The sequence below is a fragment of the Pseudorca crassidens genome, chromosome 2, assembly GCF_039906515.1.
Source record: "Pseudorca crassidens isolate mPseCra1 chromosome 2, mPseCra1.hap1, whole genome shotgun sequence".
Classification (NCBI taxonomy): Eukaryota; Metazoa; Chordata; class Mammalia; order Artiodactyla; family Delphinidae; genus Pseudorca; species Pseudorca crassidens.
This window is the reverse complement of record NC_090297.1, coordinates 130,116,625-130,135,315: the sequence shown is the minus strand read 5'-3', so window position 1 is coordinate 130,135,315 and position 18,691 is coordinate 130,116,625. Positions and strand designations below refer to the sequence as shown.

At 40.0% G+C, this 18,691-nt stretch overlaps 1 protein-coding gene across 9 annotated transcripts in view; it reads right to left on the bottom strand.

The window, feature by feature from the left end:
- Positions 1 to 3,111: 3,111 nt before the first annotated feature.
- RABGAP1L (RAB GTPase activating protein 1 like) overlaps positions 3,112 to 18,691 on the bottom strand; it is a 687,421-nt gene continuing 671,841 nt past the window's right edge. For all 9 annotated transcript variants that reach the window (XM_067728697.1, XM_067728698.1, XM_067728699.1 and 6 more), the window contains 5 exons: positions 17,525 to 17,629; positions 15,171 to 15,254; positions 11,645 to 11,716; positions 9,307 to 9,504; positions 3,112 to 8,291 (listed from right to left, as the gene is read on the bottom strand). In XM_067728697.1, the coding sequence (XP_067584798.1) occupies positions 8,139 to 8,291; positions 9,307 to 9,504; positions 11,645 to 11,716; positions 15,171 to 15,254; positions 17,525 to 17,629 (612 nt within the window). In that variant the 3' untranslated portion in view covers positions 3,112 to 8,138. The remainder of the gene's footprint in view (positions 8,292 to 9,306; positions 9,505 to 11,644; positions 11,717 to 15,170; positions 15,255 to 17,524; positions 17,630 to 18,691) is intronic.

The window sequence follows — 18,691 nt, the reverse complement described above, 5'->3', positions numbered from 1 at the left end:
CCAAAAAAGAAGGCATATATATATACGTATAGTTGATTCACTTTGCTGTACAGTAGAAACTAACACAACATTGTAAAGCAACTATACTCCAGTTAAAAAATTAAAAAAAGATAAACTTCTCCCTTTCTACATCATACTACTAAGAAAGGTGGTTGCTACTCTGGACAAATTCTTTCTTAATTTCTAGTGAGTACAAAAGTGAAATTAAGTTTAAAAACACTGAAAACATTTAAAAGATATCAGACTCAAAATTTTAATTACCTCATTAAATGATTAAATTTAAAAATAAATAAATAAATAAAACCACTTCTCACAATCTCCACTGCTACCACCTGAGACCAAGACATCATTATTTTGTCTGGATTTTTAGCCTCTTAGCTGGTTTCTCTGCTTCCCCACTGTGCCTTTACGGTTAGTTTTCCACAGGGTAGCCACAGTAATCTTTTCAAATGATTATATCCCTTTGCTTAAAAACCTCCAATAACTTCCTGTTAGGCTTAGAATAAAGCCCAAACTCCTTACATAACCTGGAATGTTTTGCATGATCTTATATCTCACCTTTATGAGTTCCTTTATCTCACGGAACTCATCTCTCACCAGTTTCCCCTCTCCCTGGTTTAAACAGTGGCATTTTTGTTACTCCTTGAATCCACTGAGTTTGTTCTCACCTCCAGGCCTGTACTCTGTGCTTTCTGTCTGGAATGGTTTTCCTCCAGATCGTCACAAACCGTTTTCTATCTTCCTTTTGTGCCAGCATTTAAAACACCTCGTAATTCCCGTTCTTAAGGGTCAACAAACTCAATGCTGCTTCTCTCCAGCTGTATCCTATAATTGTCCTTACATCTATCATGTAGAAGCAAACTGACTCCTTGCCCTGCTACCATTAGGAGTAATTGGGTACATCAGATCCCAAAGTCAAGAAAAAAAATTAAGAACTTTGCATCCTGAGATAAATCAAAAACAAAACATCATCAACAAGACATACACACATCAGGGTCATTGTGTCTAGTTCTAGTCCTCCAAATAAATGAAATTCTGAACCTGAGCCTTTCCTGTAAAATTGGACTCCCTAAAATCAAACAAACACTTTATCTCTGACTTTTGCAATGCTGATGTCTAAAAATATGGATAGTAGTGTGAGAATTGCTGTTTTCCCACCATGAACAAACTAATTATAGACTCTATACTTGGAAATTGTGTAGTTTTTTCCTATAAATAGTTGTAATTTCTATTTGGCGAGCTTGTTCTTCTAAAGCCTGAACTTCCTTGCAAACTTTCTTTGCAAGTAAACTTTCAAAAGATTTTGCTCTGAGTGTCCCTTTGACAGTACTGAAAAGTTTTGTTAAAGTATAATTTCAAAAAGGTGAAATCAAGATTCTCATGCAATTATAAAATAAATATTAACAAATATTTTATGCAATTCATTGCATAAACCGTGAGGGTAGCAACAAGTTCTTAAAACTATCAAAGAGTACATTTGCACAGGTGGGTACTTTAGGCAATTTAACAATGGAATATTTGTGTAAAGTTGCAAAGTTAGACACAAACTAGTTAATGTCCTACAGGGTAGTAAACTATACATAACCTTTCGAGTCATCTATTCCACTGGAAAGAAAATAGGGATTTGCATCCCTACTGGACAAAACTCTACAGGTTAACAGGTAACTTCACTAAGTGCAGGGTCTTTAATCAATAACGAACAGTGAGTTCCACTTACTATTCATGTCAAGACCACTCATGACCTCCTCACTGCCAAGTTCAGTAGATATTTTCTGAATAATTTGACTGTTTTACTTTGCAGTACGCGGGCCTCTCACTGTTGTGGCCTCTCCCGTTGCGGAGCACAGGCTCCGGACGCGCAGGCTCAGCGGCCATGGCTCACGGGCCTAGCCGCTCTGCGGCATGTGGGATCTTCCCGGACCGGGGCACGAACCCGTGTCCCCTGCATCGGCAGGCGGACTCTCAACCACTGCGCCACCAGGGAAGCCCCGACTGTTTTACTTTTTATGTAAAACTTCTCATTTTTTAAAATACTGCATAGGCCAAACAAAAGATGTCTGTGGCTGGGTTTGGGCCGCAAACTAATTTTACAATCTCTGATTACTATTTTTTAATACATGCTGAATTCTAAGAGGAGCTGACTAATCTGGCATTCATTCGGTTCCATGGACACCCAAAACAAAATGCAAATTAGAACAAAATGCAAATCAGGATTCTCTGCACCCTGCCTCCACTTCAAGAGAGCCTCTGGAGTCCTGTTTGAATTATATGATGTCACCCACTGTGCTGTACTCTGAAAGATGAGGAGCAGCCACCCAATCCAGGATCAGCCAATCGGATTTTTTGTTTTGTTTTGTTTTGCGGTACGCGGGCCTCTCACTGTTGTGGCCTCTCCCGTTGCAGAGCACAGGCTCTGGACGCGCAGGCTCAGCGGCCATGGCTCTCGGGCCCAGCCGCTCCGCGCCATGTGGGATCTTCCCAGACCGGGGCACGAACCCGTGTCCCCTGCGTCGGCAGGAGGACTCTCAACCACTGCGCCACCAGGGAAGCCCGCCAATCAGATTTTTGCAAGATTTTGAAACTGGGACACTGAGATGCCAGCCCATCTCTGCTGGTCACTTGAAGAGAGGACATGTAAACTTGGAAGTTGTGCACTTAGAAGCAGGGGATGCCTCTTTTCAGAGAGAGAAGCAGCAGCAGATAAGCATCACCTGGCAAGAGAAGCAGAAGAGCAATTATATGAACAATTGCTTAGGTTCCTGATGGCATTCCAGTCCCTTGTCCCCATGCCTCGTCAGGCCCAATGGTTTGGCCTTTGGTAGCTATGAGCTAAATATACTTTTTTTCCTTTTAATTAATTGCCTTATTATTATTAAGCTAGCATAAGAGAGTTTGTTACTTCCAACCAAGGAATCACTATAGAGAGGAATACAGGGCACTTGGCTGTACCTGCTGTACAGGATATCATTTTGCAGGGTATAACCTGGAGCAAACTCCTGTATATTTCTTCTTGCTAAATTGACTAGAGTCTAGTGTCAGGTAAGTTTTTCACAAACATTGGGTTCAGATGATTCAGAATAAAATCAACTAGAAAAAAATTAAAAAGCCATATGGATTTCAGAACAAATGTTTATTACTGCTTAATGGGGCCAAAGGAGCAACACAAAGCATTGAAAACATCACTGGCTCACAAAAACAGTCATCTTGCTACCTTCTCGGTTGCATTTGTTTATTTCACAAGGCTTCATTCACACATGAAAACAAGATACTAATCCAATTCAAGTTCATAACAATTATAAAAGTAAACATTTGTTGGGACAATGTACAATAAATTGCACTTTTTTAACAAGCATTACATTTACATCTATAGAGTGTACTATACATAATACATGGAATTATGGAAACATCTAATTGGTCAGTGGTGATAGAGGAGAGAAGCTGCTCACTAATTTCTTTTGTAGTCAATTAGCACTGTTTGAGCTAATCAACTCCTTTATTCTGGAACCTGTTTTCACTGGAGAAGCCATGGGCAAAATCATAGAATTCATAAAAATAGATGGCACAGAATTTCTACTACCTCCTCAGCAAGGGAAAGGTAGGAGTTGAAAGAAATGACGTGGGGCTGACTGAGAAACTTTCTTCCTTATTTGAACTAAGGATTCATACATTATGCAAAATACCAAAAATAAAGAAACTGATGCAAAGGCTATTGGGATCTTGGATTCTGGGGCCATTTCCAGGCTTTATTCTTGTGCTTTCATGACACCAGAGTCTTGATGTGTTTATGTCCTTACCATTCAGTTTCCTATATTTTATTCCATATATAATATATAGTTATTAAAAGTTACATTTTAACAGAAAAGATTTTACATGTTAACTTATTGCCAATGAAAAAGGAAAGTAACTCAAAATATTCATCTTCTACTCAATGATTCTTTTTTCTTAACGTTTTCAGAATACCACTAATGATAAACCAGGGGTGGAGGTGGGGAGAGTAGGATGTGTTGATGAACATGTTTTTATAGCAGGTAGCAAATACATTTGGAGATAAGCTTGACGTGTAGTCTTTTAGATGGAAGCTAAGACAGGGACTTCTGACAATTGACTGTAGTCACTAAGCTACTCATAAACATTCACTTTTCTCCTTACAACTCAAGATCATCATCTCCTATTGAGGTGCAGCCTGCACTGAAGTATTCATTTTGGTAGCTCTTGAAAGATAAGGAAATCCCTAAGGGCTTTTCCTGTATTATACGGAAGCCACTATGAGAGAGGAAGGATGTTTTGGAGCAGTTCCAGTTCAATGTGACAATCAGCATGGCAACTAGAGAGAAAGAGTTTTATATATCTGGTAGTAGGAAACACAGGCCACTGAGCTGTGCCTGGCCTTCTGTATCTGATCGCCATGTACATATTCAGTTGCATGGTACCTGGGTATACCAAAGAGGCAGGGATACTCCGTATAAAATTCTACCGATCACACACACACACAAATCTCACAGCATTCAAATCAAACAATAGAGTTTGTCCATGCTCTCATTTACCTGTAATTGAAGCAAGAGAATCGGAGCTACTTTAGAGTGGTTTTTTTTTTAAGAGTAAATTATACAACAGAATAATCTTACTAAGTAATTAAAAGTGTTCTTTTCCAGAAAGATAAAACAAACAGGGTATTTAATTTTTTGAAAGCTTTTTCTTCCCTAAAAGGGTCTTGAAATCAGACAACCACCTTAGCAGAATAATGAGTAGACTGATTTCAGCTCAAGAAAAAGAAAACTCAGTCCCTTACATTAGTTACGTATGTGATTCTCATCCTCAGTAACTAATCAATTCCTTTAAGGATCTAACTCTCATCTCTTGTGCCCTAAACTGTGTATTCTCTTGTTTTTCTTACTTTAGGTAGGAAATGAAGCTACTAGTTATTAACCAGAAAGTATTTTAAGAAAATGCAGTAAGGGTTTGAGAAAAATGAATATTAATACACAGTATAAGAAGATGGAATTTTTGAAAACAATGAAACAAGATAAATATTATTAAATACCCCAACATCAGTACAAACATTACTTCTCTACTTTATTATGGAAATTTAAGAAAGCCAATGAAGAACAAATTACTAACTTAATAGTTGGGAGAGAGGAAGAGAATTACTGGTTTCATGGAAAGATAGGGTCATAAGCCTATGTGACATTCCTATTAATGTTTCTGATAGGCATTCATATACAGACCATTAGGTAACTGAGAATTTATTTGCATTAAATTGTATGTAACTAAATATAACCAAATTGTGCCATGGCTCAGGATGTGGGAAGCTAGCAAACATATGCACTGCAAAATTCAGCTTGGTTTCTTTCAGCTTTAAGGAAATGTGTTAAGATTCTCAAGATATAAAAGCTAATGACTGAATTATCCAATTGAATTTCATTCTCTTAATTTATTCTGCAGAATTTAATGAAAGGAGAAATCGTCACTTCTCAGAATGTTGCAAATGTTGGATTTTTGGAGGAATGTTTTATATAATGTATGCTAGGAAAAGATGAAAAACACTCCAGAATATCGGAAAATTTCCTGGATATTTGAGCTGGTCAATCTCTTTCTAAAAGAAATCAAGAGAAGAGTAGCAATTCTCAACTATACTTCAAAAGAAGAGAAATTAAAACTAGCAGTTATTTAATGCTGGAATGCATGAGTTTTCAAACAACACATGGTGAAGGGCATGGGGTCTGGGATAGTGCTATTATAATATTGTATGAATAATACACCAACTTTTGAATTTTCTTTCCTTCTGTATTTGCTATTGCTACTTACCCAAAGACATTGCAGTGAGGGACAGTTTAGACTATGGTACCAATACACATACCCAAGTATGATATGGAACTGGAGAAGGAAAAGAAAAAATCTATGGATGGCCATTGTAATCTTTTAAAAGAGTTAAAAGAAAATGAAAAAGACAGATTTATTAAATGTTTGGAATACATGTACCTAGTTATTTTGTTTAAAGAAAATAATGTAATGGGCTATGAAATTGAGCCAGGTCTACAGATAAGAACTGGACCTAGAGCTATTTCTCTCTCAACTACCATTTAAGGAAAATTATGCAATTTAGGCATTCTGTGAAATGTAAAAAGAGCTCTGTACAGTAGAATTATGAAATTCACAAAACACAAAAGAACATCTTTAATTTAGCTAGCCATCTGATAAGGCAACTTGTACAAGGCTTCTTGGGATCAAAGCGTAAAGTACCAGTAAAGCTAACAAACTGTATTAAATGATTTACAGAAACAAGTACCAAGATGCAATTTTCTAGGCATTATATTCTGCAAAAAAAAAAAAAAAAAAGGAAAACAAAATTAATTTTTCTAAACCACCATGTTGGGAATGTTAGAGTCAACACAGATACTCAGAATGCTATTTTCCTTTTGGGCAAAAGGAAATGAAAACTATGATGAGAGATGTCAGGACAAAAAAGAATTCTGTAAGAAAAGTATTATTTGATGAGTGTAAAGAAGGATAACAAACAACCACATCAGTTTTATGGGCTGTAGATGATACGAACACTTACCGATGAAGGGGATTTCACTTTTTAGAGTTTAATGATTATTTTAGAGGAAAGGATCCATCATGAGCAACTTGTAGTACATGCTCCTGGAGTTGAGATGGCTCTTAGATGATTTTTACTTCCAAGAGTGTGTTACTTTTAACTGCAACATATGGCACAGATGAGAGTCACTCTGGCACTACAGAGTTTGAGATACTTTGCAAAGAATATGTTCAACAGTGAAGCCAAGCATGAGTATCAATAAATGTTACTATACATAGCTGACAGTAGTTTGGTTGCTGTAAAGGACCAAAGCCCTCCAAAATAGCTTAAAAAATGGGAAAATTAGTTTTTCCCTTACCAAAGGATTTCCTGCAAGGACTATTTATAAAGACATGTTAAATATAATTGAAAAAAATACTTCCATCAACTTTTAAACAATAGCTTTACCTTTCCATGAGATAAGCATTTCTATAAAGGTTGTATATGCAATCAAAAATGTTACAAATGCATTTGCATCTCTTCATCTAGGGGTACCAAGGGCACGTTTTTAGGAAGCTACAGAAATCAGAAAAAGTTGCCTAATATTAAACTAAGATGATATGAAGCTGACTTCTATTTCCCATTTCATAACTTTAACAAAGTTACAGTATATTAGTGTTTCCTTAGCAAGTATATGTCAACATTAAATGAATACTCTGTCCCTGGTTCTACATTCCATTCTAAGCACAACAGCTGTTCCTGGGCCTTTCTAGGCTTCTCTCGTGAAGGTTTCCTAAAGATGCAACTCATAATATCCACTTCTGACTTTACATTTGCCAGAAGTCACAACTGTGTTCTTACTTAGGAACTCGCAATTCCCATGTGGAGTTCTTAAAAGGACCTGTTAGAAGACCAGGACCAAAATGATTTATTTTATCCTGCATTTATCAAAATCTCAGTTCTTTTTATCTAGTATGTGTTTTCAATAGCCTATCTTATTCCATATGTACCCAACAGAAAATAAAAATAAACTAACTGTCTTTGGGAATTGTTCAATCCCAGGTCTGTTCTTTCCTTTGGATAGGATTATCGCTATCCTGGGCATCACTTTCAGGAGGAAACCTGACAGTGGTCATGACTGGCCCCACAATGTGCTTTATCTGAATAAATCCTGAAAAGTTAAGAGGTTTAGGTTGCAATCTTTTTTTTTTTGCTGTGACAAATACCTGCCTATCACTTCAACCTTGGAATAAAAGACAACTCCATTTTTATTTTTATGTAAGATAAAAATAATATGAATAATTAGCTCTAAATAAAAAGGATTTAGTTCTGAATTACTTATTTCCAACCAAACATCAGGCATGTAAAATAATGTGTAATACTATGATGGACCGGAACACAGTCTTCCATGAAGAAGCACAAAAACAGGTATTCGACATAAATCAGGTTAGTTTAAATAATATCCCTTTTTTAAAAGTATCATACAAGAAAGAGTAAGAGCTACTGAAAGATCCTGGCTTGCTTTCTGGCCTCCTTTCCTTCCTTTTAAAGGGACACCAGGAATCATCCTGGGTTTCCGTTGCTTTCATCGTTGTGCTCTTGTACTTGGGTGAGGCTGGACCTATGTGCTCTCCTTGGGGGGCTGGGTGGCCTGTGGCGGCTGCAGTGGCTGCGTTCCCGTGGCCGTTTTGATAGAGTTAAGGGTTTTGCTAAACCAAGAGTTTTTTGCAGCTTGGATTTCATTCATAAGGGCTCCCCTCTGATGTTCAAGTTCCTAATTCAAGAAAGAAAATCATCTGAGTTACATAAATATCTTCTCTCTGCCAACAAAATTAGAGTATAGCTTTTTGGAATCCACAGGTCTACACAGCCGCAGTTTTCTTCCTACAAAACCCAGGTGAGATTTAGTTGGCTTCTGAATGCAAGAAAAAAAATTAGAGCTAAAAGAATTACCACTAAAAACCAGAATCTGTGCTTTCTCTGATCAGTGAAATGAAACCTCATTTTACCCTTTTTTCCCCCGGCAATTTAGGTCCAAATCTAGCTTTAGGCTGCAGCCTAAGAGAAGATGTTTAAAACCACAGGTAAACGTAAACATACAGATGGAATGAATTTTTACTGATAGTGTAAGCATGAATAAATTCTAGTTCCAAACACATGGCCTGTGCCCCTGAGGACGTACAAGGTCAGAAGCAGAAAGAGTTCAGGATCGTTAGTGTGGCGCAGCAGGTGCCATGGCAGGACACGGGAAGGGTGAGGGTCACTGGTAGGAAAGAAGTGGGAACAGTCCATCAGAAGCCAGGATTGCTTTTCTAATTCTGATATCCTCCAATATGGAAAGAGATTATGGCGAAAGGGATTTGGCAAAATCAGGTAAAGATGAAAAGAAGCTCCAAAGAAAGAAAAGAATGGCTTGTCAGCCAACGTTCAACTGTCAGGGGAGAGATAACAGGAGGGGTGTGGCCTTTCAACTTTCAGGATCAGCTAAGTGACCAAGTTCAATGGGAAAGGACCATGGCCAAAAAATATCAGGGTAAACTAAAAAGGCATATGCTTAAGTTCTCACAAGATATATATAATTTTAGTTATTAAAAATTTATTTAAAACTATGTGTTTATATCAGTGTTTAAAAATGATGTAAAATGCAACTTATTGGTGGGCAGAAAATGTATTCATCTTATATGGTGACATCGTATGATTCTGAGCTCGATAAGCCAACTCTACAGTACTAGACTATCCTAGACCACCAACTGTTATTTTTTTAATTGATCTTTCATCAAATCACCAACCTGGATTTTACATTTGGCCTCCACCAGCTGCAGTTTGGTTTGTGCCAATTCCAGCTCCATTTCCCTCAGTTGCTTCTTAAGAGAGTCCTTCTCATCATCCAACTCAATTCCCTGGTCCTCTCTGCTTACGGCTGCTACTTTCAAAGCACCCTCCTTGCTGAAAATGTCACTGCAGTGTTTACATGCCATCATTTTACCCTGAAATATCCAAAAGAGATAACCAACATCAAACTGCATTTCATAGCATAGAACATGTCCTGACACAATGCAATATGATTTTTCTTAAGACACTGCTTGTGGCCATCAAATGCAGGCCCATTTATAAAAGTAACTATTTTTCTTGTGCTATGACCAAAATGGTTATAGTCAGCACAAAACCCAACTATCCAAGACAGGTGCTACTTTTTCTTACAGTATCTTTAGAGAGACTCTGGGGATAGAAAGTATTATAGCATTTCTTTCAAATCTTTTCTAGAAACTTTGTACTACCATTATCCTTACTAGATGCCAAGCCCCGTGGCATATATGCTACATGCATTACCTCATTTAGTTATGATTAGGTATTAACACCCCCATTTTATAAATGAAGAAATTTAAGAGTTTAAGTAACTTCCCTGTGGTAGACTGAGGAAGGTCATTATGACTAACCTAGGTCTACCCCTGCAACAAGTGAAGTATACGTCCTTTTGTTCAAGTGAAGATGATCATTATTGTTCAAGGTGATAAAAGCAACTCTGCCACATGCCTGGATTGCCAATCAAGCACAGAGCACTGAACAATGGCAACTCTTTTCAAGACAACAGTGCTACTGTTTTCTTAAAATATCTTCAAAAAGTTTAGAGATAAGAGATACTACAGGGATTCCCTGGTGGCACAGTGGTTGAGAGTCCGCCTGCCGATGCAGGGGACACGGGTTCGTGCCCCAGTCCGGGAGGATCCCACATGCCGCGGAGCGGCTAGGCCCATGAGCCATGGCCGCTGGGCCTGCGCGTCCGGAGCCTGTGCTCCGCAACGGGAGAGGCCACAACAGTGAGAGGCCTGCGTACCGCAAAAAAAAAAAAAAAAAAAAAAAAAAAAGAGAGATACTACAGAATTTTGATCTATTTTGATGTCCTACTGTTACAAGCTCAGCATGTCCATAACTGTAACTATACCCCTCTCTTCACACACACACAAAGCAACTCTGCCCACACTTCTGTGTCACTGTGCATTACCCCACCATTTAGGCCTAAAGACTTTGGTGTCATCTCTCCATTAGCTTCTCCTTCACTCCATACTCAGCTGGTCATAAAATTTTTCCTCTTGATATGTCCAAGCATGTGTCCCAGGCCTGAATCCCCAGAAGTCACCTTCTCAGAACAAAGTTCCTATTTTCAGTTCTCATGTCTCAGATTTTCAGGTTACAACTTTTAAAATATGTATTTACTGAGCATTTATTGTGTGCCAAGTACTAGACTAAGCACTTTATTAACAGGATCTTATTTAATCTTCAAAATGACCTTATGAGGTAGGTAATATTATCTCTATTTTACAGAATACAAAATAAATCTGAGAGAGGTTAAATAACTTGTCAAGTTGTTAAGTGATATACGAAAGTGCCTAGAATGCATTTATTTACTAATATAAAGCTGAATATATTCAAATAGAATTATATCAGGTTTCTGTAACACTGGCCCCAAGAGCTGGCTATACCAACACTGCTTCTTAGGAATACCAATCCATTTGGTTTACTGCTTTTTCTATACAATAAACAATCACTTTTTTCAAGTAGGTAATCAGCATAAGGAGTTTTACCACCAGGGGGCAGCATAGAAATAAATGCTGCATGTTTTCTTTAAAAACAAATCTCTACTTTGGTGGAAAAATCAGTTACCCAACGTGTTTCCTCCAGCTGAGCTCTATACTGCCCATGGTGTCCACTGTTTAAGAGATTAATGGGATGATCCTACTGGGCTGCACAAGGAAGTCACATCAATTCAGGCACAGTTGGGATGCAGGCTGCTGAGGGTTCGGGTTTCCAGGTTTCCAACAACCAAGAAAGCTCAGGGGCCTTTGTGACAATGCTGAAATCCTACCTCCTTTCCTGTTACCTGTCTCTGACAGCCCAAAAGATTTCTGGGAACATAACCTTTCATCTGGCCCACACCCCAGCCAGAAGAGGGACCCTATTCACCCTAATTCCTAACTCCTTTAAAACAAAGGTGGGGTGGGGTCGTGTCTACAGGCTGTCCTGCCTGTGGTGCATCACCACATATTGGGATCCTCCTGTCAGGTGCTCACTCAAGACTACGTGAATTTGGAAGAAAGTGTATCACAGGACTGTTTCATTCTTCCTCACCTTTACCACTTCCAGCTCCTCCTTGCTGGCTGCTTGCTGTTTCTCCAGTCTGGTACTCAACTGGGAACAGATCTACGAGAAAGAAAAGAGCTACTTTACTAAAAAGTAGAATGTCTCTTGTAGCATGTGCACACAGCTGTTTATTCACTCACATCTCTGATGCTATAAGAAATTTTGCAAATGAGTAGCACTGCAAATGCCAGTCATTCCCATAAAAGAAGCAGCAGAAAGCCTGAGAGTGTTCCGTGTGTAAAGCACACCTCTATCTCGATCAGTAGAAGAAACACATGGGGTAGATTTGCTTTCTTTCTCTCACTAGCTTCCGTGACTGGTCCCAGTGAATTCCTGTCCTCACTTTGGAATCAATCTATAGAATCTTTGCTGAGTATCTACTTTGGGCAAGGTACTATCCTAGGAATCCGATGAAAAGAATTCTGAATTTCTTCACGACTGAAAAGTGCTGTGCTGTGATAATCAGTGAGAAAGAAAATGTATGTAAAGGGTTTAACACAGAGCACCATTAAATAACATCTCATTATTATTGATTCTGAAATAAGGTGCTAACAAGTACCAGGAACAGACAGAAATAAGTGCTTTCAAAGCCTCCTAAAATTGTATTAAAAAAAGAAAACAAAAAAACGGTTCGAGTCTTGCTAAACTTGAGTGAAATAAGAATTTTTTATTTTGGAAAAAAATGGAAAAAAAAAGTTAGGGGAGGGCTTCCCTGGTGGCGCAGTGGTTGAGAGTCCGCCTGCCAATGCAGGGGACGCGGGTTCGTGCCCCGGTCCGGGAAGATCCCACATGCCGCGGAGCAGCTGGGCCCGTGAGCCATGGCCGCTGAGCCTGCGCATCTGGAGCTTGTGCTCCACAACGGGAGAGGCCACAACAGTGGCCCGTGTACCGCAAAAAAAAAAAAGAAAAAAAAAAAAAGTTAGGGGATGTCAAATTTTCAAGTGCAATTTGGACTAAAAGCATAAAAGGTCTACCTCTATTATCAAAACGGACATTTAAAAAAATCCCAGTCTACTCAAAAATAGTTCTAGAGACCTGGGACTAGGTTGAGTTCAGTCTCCAATTTGTCCAGATCCAAGCCTGGAAACAATAAATAGGACTGTAGGGCTGATGTTAAAAAGAAGAGACTTCTCAAGCAATTTTGGCAACAAATAAACCCTTTTAAATAAGCCCAAACATATAGCCAGTAATAGCCAATTCCAACTACAGAATGCATTTAGATGACACTATATGTTTAATTGTCTTCAAAGAGATGGGTCTGTTGCCTTTTATATTACTTCAAGTGCTTGCCAGATAATATTCAAGGCAAGGATTGCTCCTTGAAGAGTGCTGCATATGGTGGCCACTCATGGTCTGATGAAAAAATGATGAAAAAAATGCTTCTGCAGCAATGGCAAGCTCCACAGCACACGGTCTTTAACGTTCCTTTATATTGCGTAATGTCTAACCAGCCCTTCTCCTAGTTACCTAAATTCAAAATCTCAGGATCTCTTCCAGTATTTTCCCTTATCTAGCAAAAAAATGACTCTTGTGTTTCCTGCTTCTCCGTTTTCATTACTACTTATTGTAGTTCAGGGCGCTATTTTTTTCCTCCCCTGGACTCTGCTGTTGGCCTCTTACTGTTCTGTGTCTTTCTTTGCCCGTGCATCTCTCCACTTGGTTCCACATTTCTCCCTGGACAGAGTAGTGCCAATTATATGTCCCTGGTCATGCCACTGTCCTCCTATAAACAGAATAAAATCCGAACTCCTCAGCCTATCCCTGAAGACCTTCCTTGAACTAGGCCCCAACTCACCTTTGCTTCTCTGGTCTGTACTTGAAACTCTTGCTAAACAAGACTCTTTGTCACTAATCTACCTCCCATGCCTTTGCACATGCTGTTTCCACCTTTCCACCATTTCCATCCTCTCCTTCTCCATCTCCAGATACCCAAACCTCACCTAGCCTTTGAAGCACAACTCAAATCACTTCCTTCTCCAGGAAGGGATTCCTCATTTCCCACATGTAAGAAATTCCCTCTCCTCTTAATTATGGACAGGTTTTACCTCCGTATTACAAAATCAGCTTCCAGAGAAGAGAAATTGAATGAATTTATCTTTTATTCCTCCAAAGTAACAAGCCTCACATGTAGCAGGCATTATATAAACATATATTGATTTTGTACATCTGTATGTAGATATAGATATATAGATACAAATAGATTATAAAAGAGAAGAAGATAGCTCTGAAGCCTTATTTCTAAGCAATCTTCCATGAAGGGGCAGAATCCTTATGGAAAGGTGTTCATAATATACAAATGAACTAGTTCCCCCCAAAATGCATGAACAATATAACTTACATTTTTATTTATATAGCAACAAAGCATACTCAGTGTATTTAGTGATTCTTTCTAGTTGGCAAGATTAAGGGAGGTTTGTTTTCCTTGTGCTTTTCTGCACTTCCACAAGGAATGTAAATTTCATTTATAAGCAAAAAAACACTTTTTAAAAAAGTAAGCCTTAGGGCTTCCCTGGTGGCGCAGTGGTTGAGAGTCCACCTGCCGATGCAGGGGACACGGGTCCGTGCCCCAGTCCGGGAAGATCCCACATGCCGTGGAGCGGCTGGGCCCATGAGCCATGGCCTCTGAGTCTGCGCGTCCGGAGCCTGTGCTCCGCAACGGGAGAGGCCACAACAGTGAGAGGCCCGCGTACCGCAAAAAAATAAAAAATAAAAAAAAAAGGAAGCCTTAGACTTCAAACTCCTCTGTGAGGCAGGAGACCCCAGGGAAATTTCTGGATAAGTAGGTGGCATACAGTACCTTAACAATTCTGGAAAACTGGAACTTGAACAGTCCAGTCAGAGTACTTCGGCAACAAGAGGAGTCCTTGCCATGTCCCAGCATAACCAGCAGGGACAGGAAGATACTACTGGAGCTGGAATGAAGGCTTTCTGAGACACGCCGCCACCCCCACCCCCACCCCCGCGATGGGACTAGAAATGTCCTCAAAGAGAAGAGCACCGCCCCACCATTAAAAGATCTTTTTAAGGTTAACAAGAGGAGGTTAATTGCTAGCACTGGCCTCTGTTGGGTAAGGCCATATAGCCATGTGGGAAAAAGAGCTCCCATGTTCTCTACTGTGACAGCAAAGGACTAATGGATCTCCTAGCTGTTGCCATTTAATACAGTGACTAAACTTTAGTGCTCGGCCAAGAGGCAAATGTTACTAGTGTGATCTATTGGAAATTAGCTTCTGAGTAAGGCAGAGACGGGATCTCAATGGTAATAAGATTTCTTGTTCCTCTAAATCTATCAAACATTGAAAACAACCAACAGATTGTTTTGCTCAATTAAACTTCTCATGTTATCAGCAAGCAGGTCCAACCACTGTCTGTTTCAGAGGAGAAAATGAGCCAACAAGTATAATCAATGCAGTATAGTTACTGTTCTGGAAACTCTAAAAACAAACAAACTGTCCCCAAAGAAAAGAGCAAAACAATTAGTTTTACAGTGTCGAAGCCCACAATGGCACATTACCTGTTTATACTCGGCAATGATAGCTGTAGTCTTCTTTATTTCATATTCTGCCTTCTCTAGCTGTTTCCTGAAGACTTCTTTCAGCTAAAAGAGTAAGAATGAGAAACATCAAGACTCAGTCAAAATCTTAATAAATTTCCATGAACATCCATATTCAAGTCTGCCTGATTCACAGTCAACAACAATGTAAACAACTGTAAGTACACACATTTTTCCTACTGCAGCTGCATGTTGGTCATTTGAAAAACCTAGTCATCTCCAGAGATACAGAAATCTTACTTTTTTGCCTGCAATGTATAAGAATATGAGCAATCCTAGGATAAAACTGCTTATGCGTCTTACTACTTTATAAATATATTGTTAAATAAGTGTCCATTCAGAAGCTATCTTTATCCTTAGGAGAGTCTAAAACAAAACATCAAGACAGCATTGCATGTACTCTTGATGTTGTGCAATAAATTACTGAAAAAAACATTTTAGGGCTTCTTCTTTCCTCCCATATCGACACTGCTGTTACCCCTCAGGAGGTAGGAACAAGAGGCTTTTGGGACTGGAGTCAGACATGGGAGATGGGGACTGAAGAAACACTGACTTTAGAAGAAGTTAAGGTGACATAACGCAGTACTTGTTACAGTAGCAGAAATACTAAATTATGAATGCTAAACCTAAAAGCACAGTTATTTCTGTGGCCTGGCAGCTCTAGAATTCTAGGTATAGAAGAAGGTTAAGGCAATGAAAAAGCTCAGTGTCACCAGATAAAAAGGAAAGAATTCGATTCTCCCAAATTGACCAAACGAAAAACAACTCTGGTTAATCTTTAAGTACACAGTCAGAAAAAACTGATAATTCTGCTTTGCAGCATCCCAAATTATGAATGCAGTATACTCGGTACTTGTAAATTCACAAGTGACTGCAATTTATAACTGGTCCTATCATAGTAAGATTTCGGAATTTCTTCATATTTGCTACATTCTAAAATTCTAAGAGCATTTGTAGGTTATACTGATTCAAACTTAGTTGTTTATATTGGTCTCTGTTCTCTGTTACATAATTCAAGGACTTCAGCCATACCCTTCGTCCCTTCTGCAATAAGGCCGCACTGACTCAGGGTCAACTGAGATAGCTGAGATGCTTTGAGCAAGTTCATTTAATTTCTCTAAGCTGTAGTTTACTCAGCTGACAAATGAGAATAATCCCTATCTCACAAGGGAACCACAACAATTAAAACAGGATACACACACACACACACACACACACACACACACACACACACACAGAGGAGAAGGGCATGGATTAAATTCATTTGCTAACAGCTTCGTTCTTTACCTGAAGTACTGAAGTGGGCCACCAAAAAATAGGAAGTAAAGAAAACAGCAAAACCCATCCAAAGGGCTAGATCAAACTGGACAATCGGCCCCCGAATATTTTTGAGTATGTTAAAGAAAAACAAAAATCGTGGTCCGCAGTAATTGCCGAGACTCATTGCATCATTTAAAAAAAAAAAAATCATGGAATACTTTTTATAAATCCCAGAAGGTGCTAAATGACACATCCCTTCATTAGTAACTTTACTGGAAGTTTTTCTGGTTGCTTGGATGTAGGTCTTTGAAATGCTTTGTGTGCTGTTTTATATTTAGCATTATTGATGTCTCCGAACTGAACTCATTATAAGTGAGCTAATCATGCCTGGCTGGGACGGACAGAGATGGAGACCATTGGTGAAGCAGCCTGCTCTTCCTCAGGGAAGCCGGAAGCTTTGACTCCTATAGGGTGGAGAGGTCCCTCCTGTCACCTCTGGGTCCTTGGCAATGGTGTGTCTTCCAGCTGCTCAGCCTCACAACCCATATGAATACTGTAGAGAGCTAACCTCAGGGCTGGCTCCCAAAGGGTTTCTTTTTATTCTCTCAGGGAAGAAGATTTGAGAGCTCTGCCAGGAACAGAAACGTGGGTGCCCCTTCTTCTAAGGCATGAATCGGGGAAATGCGTGACTGATGGAGGTGACTCCCAGCAGAGATCTCTGTAGGCTTCCAGCTTAGCAATCCTCATAAACTACTTCAGAGAAGTCAAACATCTTGGAGATACAACACGAAATCTGCAGATGCCTCAAAGCTCTTGGATCATGATTCCAAGTTCCTAAACTTGGAGAAAGCGTACCACTCTCGCTAGACGTCTCGGTCAAGGCAAATTCCTAAAAGCTGTTCAAGGGTGGAAATGCTGCCTCAATTCTACTCACATGTACTGCTTCAGCATCGCCCTTGATCTGAACAAATTTCATGTTACTTCTTGTTTACAGTATTAATCAACTCTGCATACCAATACACTTGCGTAAGGACAAGCCCGCCTACGCCTGTTACCTGAGCTGTCTCCTCCTCTTGTTTCCTCTTCTCTTCTTCAGTCTCTACCAGCCTCTGTTTGGTCAAGAGGAGCTCCTTGTTCAGCACGTCTGCCTTGTCTTCTGCCTGCAAATCAGAGTCCATCACAGTCATAAAGAAGGTGAAGAAAGCACGTGTATACTTTCTCCGACCTCCAGTTACTATTGTTCCAACATTACCGGAAGCCCTTCTATTCCCTCTGGCTCACCCAGGGGGTGGCTGCTTTCACTGAATGCCAGCCAGGTACCACGCACTCAGCACACATTATCTCCAATCCTCACAACAAAAATTATTTTCCAGGTAATGACAGTGAGGTTTGGAGAGATCAAATAAACCTGGCTGGGACACACATCTAAGATCAGAGCCACGATCTGAATTCAGATTGGAATGGCACTGAAGCCCATGCTCTCTCTAAACACCTCTTCCACGTTTTCAGCTGTCACTACAGCACTCACTCTGAGACTGCGTGGTAAGACTGGATGAAGGGTGGAGCCTCACTTGGAAGCTTCCACCTGGTGGTGCGCGGGGCAGATCCAGAGAGGATGAGCAGACAGGCTGATCCATGGACCACAGTTAGGTGAGAACATTCCAAGACCAGCCCAGGTTCATCTGGCCCACCAGGCTACTCACAATAGCAACGAGTGCAGTAAGGAGAAATTAAGACCAAAAACCCGTGATAGAGACAGCCCTGAGGAAAACTGAACTAAGGACTAAGAATCCAGGCAGAAAAGACCATATTTCTAGAATAGCCAAGAAAAGCCTGGAGAGAGTACACTGCTTATAATTTGGATATAGAACCAAAATTCACTGTGAAAGCACTGTGTGTTTGTATATTTAACTTAGTTAACGCGTGTCTGCTTTACACGTTAGGACACTTAGCTCGCCCTTTAGGTCTCGGCTTCAGGTTCACCCTGCAGTGCAGCGTGGTCTGAGCCCTGTCCCCCTCACCCCATCTGCAGCAGCTCCCCACCCAACCGAAGCTCGTATCTCCCTTGACAGCACACAGCACGAGCTACAGTGACAAACTGCGTGTGTGATAATGTGTGCCTCGCCCAGCTGTCTGCAGCTGTGGGAGGTGGGAAACCTCTCTCGTTTGCTCGTCACTACACCCCCAGCCCTGAGCCCAGGACTGGGACAGAGCAGGCGCTC